The sequence below is a fragment of the Pygoscelis adeliae genome, unplaced genomic scaffold (assembly GCF_000699105.1).
Source record: "Pygoscelis adeliae isolate BGI_AS28 unplaced genomic scaffold, ASM69910v1 Scaffold4, whole genome shotgun sequence".
Taxonomy (NCBI): domain Eukaryota; kingdom Metazoa; phylum Chordata; class Aves; order Sphenisciformes; family Spheniscidae; genus Pygoscelis; species Pygoscelis adeliae.
In genome coordinates, this window is record NW_008824986.1 from 9675586 (window position 1) to 9680467 (window position 4882).

The window sequence follows — 4882 nt, forward strand, 5'->3', positions numbered from 1 at the left end:
TATTTTGCTACTTTTGAGTCCTAAGAGTTGCAGTTACTTTCTGTCAGTAATTTGTTCTTCCCCCATCTTTCAAGGCCACTTCTGGTGCCCTTGAAGGATTAGAATTGGCATCTCTCTGCTTTTTTTGATGTATTAAGTATATTTTAGATTTTTAATTATGGCTGTTAAGGCTGTTAAAGCCTTGCAAGTTTTCCAAATAGAGTTACCATACAGAGTATATAAAATGACTCTTTACTGCTCTGACTTTCTAAAACACTGCAAATAACATAAAATAAAAACACCAGCTCTTCCTGACGGACGCTTTCATGCAGCAGTTACCTCCCGTTAACTGCATGCTCGCAGCCCCTGCACTGTTTTTGCTGCACCCAGGGGTGAACCCCATTGTGCCGGGATTAGCCGGCCACATGACGATCTCTGCAATCACAATAATCGCCCCGTAGCCTCCTATTCACTGCAGCCGGGGCACAGGCGGGAGCGATAAAGGTCAGGCTCAGCGTGCTCTTTCCCAATTATTCTCCAGCCTGGCCGAGCAGTAGCAGAGAAGAGCACGAGCAAACACACTGGCTGGTACTCATGGTCTGGCTTTAACATGCCACTAAAGTGCAAAAGCTACGCAGCTTCTGTTTAGCATCTTTTGGTTTAATCACCTCTATTTTGAAGTTTGGATGATTTTTTAAACATATTTTCTCGAGGCTCATTTGGGTTATTAAACCACTTGAAGTGTGACAAACAGACCACAAAGAAGGCAGCTGGACCCCAAGACTGAACTTTTAAACTGAAGAGCTGGGAAGTACTAATCCTGAAGCAAGCAGAAATGGATTTCCTCAGGGTTAGGGAGCCTGAATGATCAATCAATACAAAGGACTCATTCCGTTACTAATGTATTTTTGCTGGGAATAATATATGTAAGAAAAATGGAGTTTTTAACCTTTTCTCCAGAGATCCACTGCTTTTCAGAATTACTTGACTGCAGCGATGGTGATGAAGAGGAAATACTAGTATGTGGAGAAGATTTAGAGCTTAATCCTTTCGATGGCTTGCCTTACTCTTCCCGTTATTATAAACTTATGAAAGAAAGAGAAGAACTTCCAGTATGGAAAGAGAAATATACTTTTATGGAAAGTTTGCTTCGTAATCAAATTGTGATTGTGTCAGGAGATGCTAAGACTGGCAAGAGCTCCCAGGTCAGTACAACATACTTGGTTGGGGGTTTTTTAATTATTTTTAGAACATTTAATGTTGTACACTTTTCAGAGTTACTATTACTATTTTACTAATATCACATGTATTTAAAACAGAAAAAACTTTTTGCAATGAATTTACTATTCACTGCTGTTGCCCTTTATTTATATTGGGCACATCAATACCCAAATTTATATTATGCTAGTATCTGGTTTCTGTTAGTAGTGGACTGTTGCTATGCTGAGTGTTGTATGGTATTGCAATATAAAAACATCCAGTTCTGAAGAGTTCAGCTGTGGCATACACACACATAGTTGTATTGAGTTTAGCAGTTCTCAGTGTAGAAACAGATGTGCAGCCATCTATTGTTATCTGAGGTATTAAGGCCAGAGACGGAAAGTGAAATACAGAAGGTGACAAAAGATCAATGCACGCAAATACAGATGTAAAATATATATGTATATATCTAAGCATACATTTAAATAGCTTTCTTCAAATATTCACAAACAATTGACACTTACTTTACGTTTGTCCGTTACAAGCCATTTTTACTCGGTTGATGATGTCTTTTGGGCTTCAGGGTAAGCTGAGCACTGAAAAGTAACACCTCTCAGACTGTGATTGTCTGACAGAGTGTCATAAACAACTAACAAAAATCTCAAATGACAACTTTTTTTGTACTAAATACTAAATTTAAAAATATCAAGCCCTTTCTGAACACTGAAGACCACATGCATTAACTACTATAGTTTAAAATTCAGAACCAAATATACACATAACCTTAGACAAATTCTGTATAAAATTCTTGTATCTATCAGTATGTGCACTGTAAATTATTGCTTTGTTTGTATATCACAACATCACATCTCAGCTTGAAAAACTATCAACTATATACTTTTAAAATGTATTACAGAATGTTATCAGCTACAGTCCTTCCCTACTGAAATTACAGGTTTATTTCTACTGTCTTCACAGAGGCCAAGGCTAAGCGTAAAATACTTTAGGACTTATTTCAGATTGCTTTAGTATTTTATCAATAAATCATTCCTTCTACATTTGGCTGGCCGCTATTTTGTTCCACTGGAAAATTTTATTGCCTCCTCCCTAATATCGATTAAATTTGTCATTTTATCCTCTTTTTGTCCATCATCACATTGAATGCCCAGGGGAAATGGTAGCCTCTGCGATGCCTATGTTGGATTCAACGCATATTCTTACTTGGAAAGCGTGTTTTGGTTCTGATTAGTGCTATATCAGGAAAGAAATACAGTGGATTTGCAGGCAGGTCACAAGAGAAGGTGAAAAAGTTCTCAGGGAATGAAGGACTGAAATCAGTAGGGCTGTTTCTCAGGGAGAAGCAATGGTCTTTCCTTCACTTCAGCCAAAAGCAAATGCTTTTTCCAAGAATACACAATTACTTTACGTAACTGATGTTAAAAGACATCACTGAAGCCAAGATCTCAGCTGACTCTAAACACATAAATATCCACTAGGACTATCAAATTCTGTTGTAATAATGTATAACAACCTATGTCTGTTACCACACTAAGAAGAGAAGATTTTTCAAGCAAGTGTTATAAGCCAAAACATGATTATTTATAACTGGGATCAGGAGAAAACTTTCCTGCAGGTAAAGCTGTAGGATAATTACTGTTGCAGGGCATCTCATATCTGCCAGAGACTTTGATGCTGGACACTGCTAGAGATCACATATTGAACTAGAGACATCATGCTTCTAACTGAAAATTCCTATGTTTCTATAAAAAGGTTACACAGCCACTTGGTGCCTGGAATATTTTTTGGAGTGCAAAGTCTTTACCCCTTGTTATTGACTGTAATTTATACAAAACAAACTTTGTATAATAATAAACTACTTGCTAAGATATATTAGCTTTTTAAATTGTCCTTAAACAAGTTTAATAAGATGTAACACATTGCTGGCTGTTTTTTTAACCATTTTTAGAAACATAAATAACTATGCAGAAATAAGCGATATGTGGCTGATGCACCTAGTTTATATATGTTGATTAAGTAAAGGATTTGAAACCTAATACCTTCACTAAAATAATATTTATAATGTAATTTTACTTTCTCATGACAGTAACACATTAATATTTTCTAGTGTTGATTTTCTACTGTAAATATATAGAGAGCTACTGCATAAGTTTCTGGAGCAGTTCAGTTTCACTTATCTTTGTTTACAGAGTAATTAATCTGAAATTACATATATTTACTATGGCATTTGTCAGTTTGAAATCCTCTTCTTCCTGGGACATGTTTCTCATGTCAAGCACCTGAATATGACATAGCATGGGCAGGTTTACCACTGAGCCAGCTGAGAAGCCCCTCACAACAACTGCACTAACATTGTTGGATCAAGAACAAGATGCTTAAGAATAATACTGCTGGTGCTACCTGCTCCCCGGAGGCCAATTCTGTCCCTTCTGCAATATATTTGAATTAATCTGAGTCCAGTTGAGAAATTCCCAGGTAAGCCTTCTAGCCCATGTCAATCCAACTCTTGACTACTTAAGAGATTCAGGGTCTTGACATTTACCAAGGCAGATCACTTCTGTGTCAGGTGCAGGTCATCCGTCAGTACTCAGGCAGACAGTAAGCAGCGGGTGCTCAGGTTGATTTAGTTCTTCCACACTGCCTACTTCTTTTGCATTACGGTCTCTGCTAAACGTGTTAAATACCAAATACATCTGCTTTCTTATTTACTTACAGATTCCTCAGTGGTGTGCCGAGTATTGCCTTTCTGTCCACTATCAACACGGTGCAGTCGTATGCACCCAGGTACACAAGCAGACAGCGGTGTGGCTGGCACTGCGTGTAGCTGATGAAATGGATGTCAATGTTGGCCACGAAGTGGGGTATTTCATCCCATTTGAAAGCTGCTGTACAACAGAAACTATCCTGAGGTTTGTGTGTTTGGTTTTTAATGCCTTCAAACTAATATGTAGCTTACAGTTCTTTGCAAGTGCAAAAGTTTGCAGCTGACAGCACTCCAGTCCTTAGCTCTTCATTGCACCACTCCACTAACGTGGTCAGGACAGATAACCTAACAACCGTGGGGGAACATTGCTGTAGCTGCAAAAGATTTCTGCGTACAGTATGAAAACAAAAAACCAACACTGCTTTATGAAGTTGTGTATAATATTTTAAAATGCAGATACCGGAGATTTTGTGATTAATCAATAAGTTATAAAAGGCTTAAAGGAGGTATTCTGTGCTAAACTGTAGTAGAGATTTAAATGGGCAAGGTTACCATCTGTGCAAAACTTCATTAAGTACCTCAGTAACTTCCATATCATTCTTCTACTTCTTTCTCTCTTTTCCAGTACAGGAATGTCTGCTACCATAAGAGAACATGGGATAATCTAACACAAAGTAAAACTGGAATTGAAAATCAATCAAAAATCATGGCTAGAAAAGGGTATATTCAGTAAAAAGAAAAAAAAGCATTTAGGAGGATTTTTGAGAGATAAGAAATGCACTTAATGTATTAAATATAGGCAGGTGACAACAGCAACACAGGGATTCAGATTTTGAACCTCTCTGAAAGTTAAGAGAGTTATTTTCTCTGGTTCCTTAATATGGCAGGCATAAACTACAAAATCTAGATCATAAGCCTTTTTTCCAGCCACTGATTTCCAGAGGAGAAGAGGATACTCACCACTTCTGAAAATCAAGTTCA

The 4882-nt window shown here is 37.5% G+C and overlaps 1 protein-coding gene across 1 annotated transcript in view; it reads left to right on the top strand.

The window, feature by feature from the left end:
- The first annotated feature begins 914 nt into the window (after positions 1 to 914).
- The window catches only part of DHX32 (DEAH (Asp-Glu-Ala-His) box polypeptide 32), a 26743-nt gene continuing 22775 nt past the window's right edge, over positions 915 to 4882 (top strand). Inside the window, exons 1-2 of the mRNA XM_009326016.1 lie at positions 915 to 1184; positions 3913 to 4106. Coding sequence (XP_009324291.1) covers positions 915 to 1184; positions 3913 to 4106 — 464 coding nt within the window. The remainder of the gene's footprint in view (positions 1185 to 3912; positions 4107 to 4882) is intronic.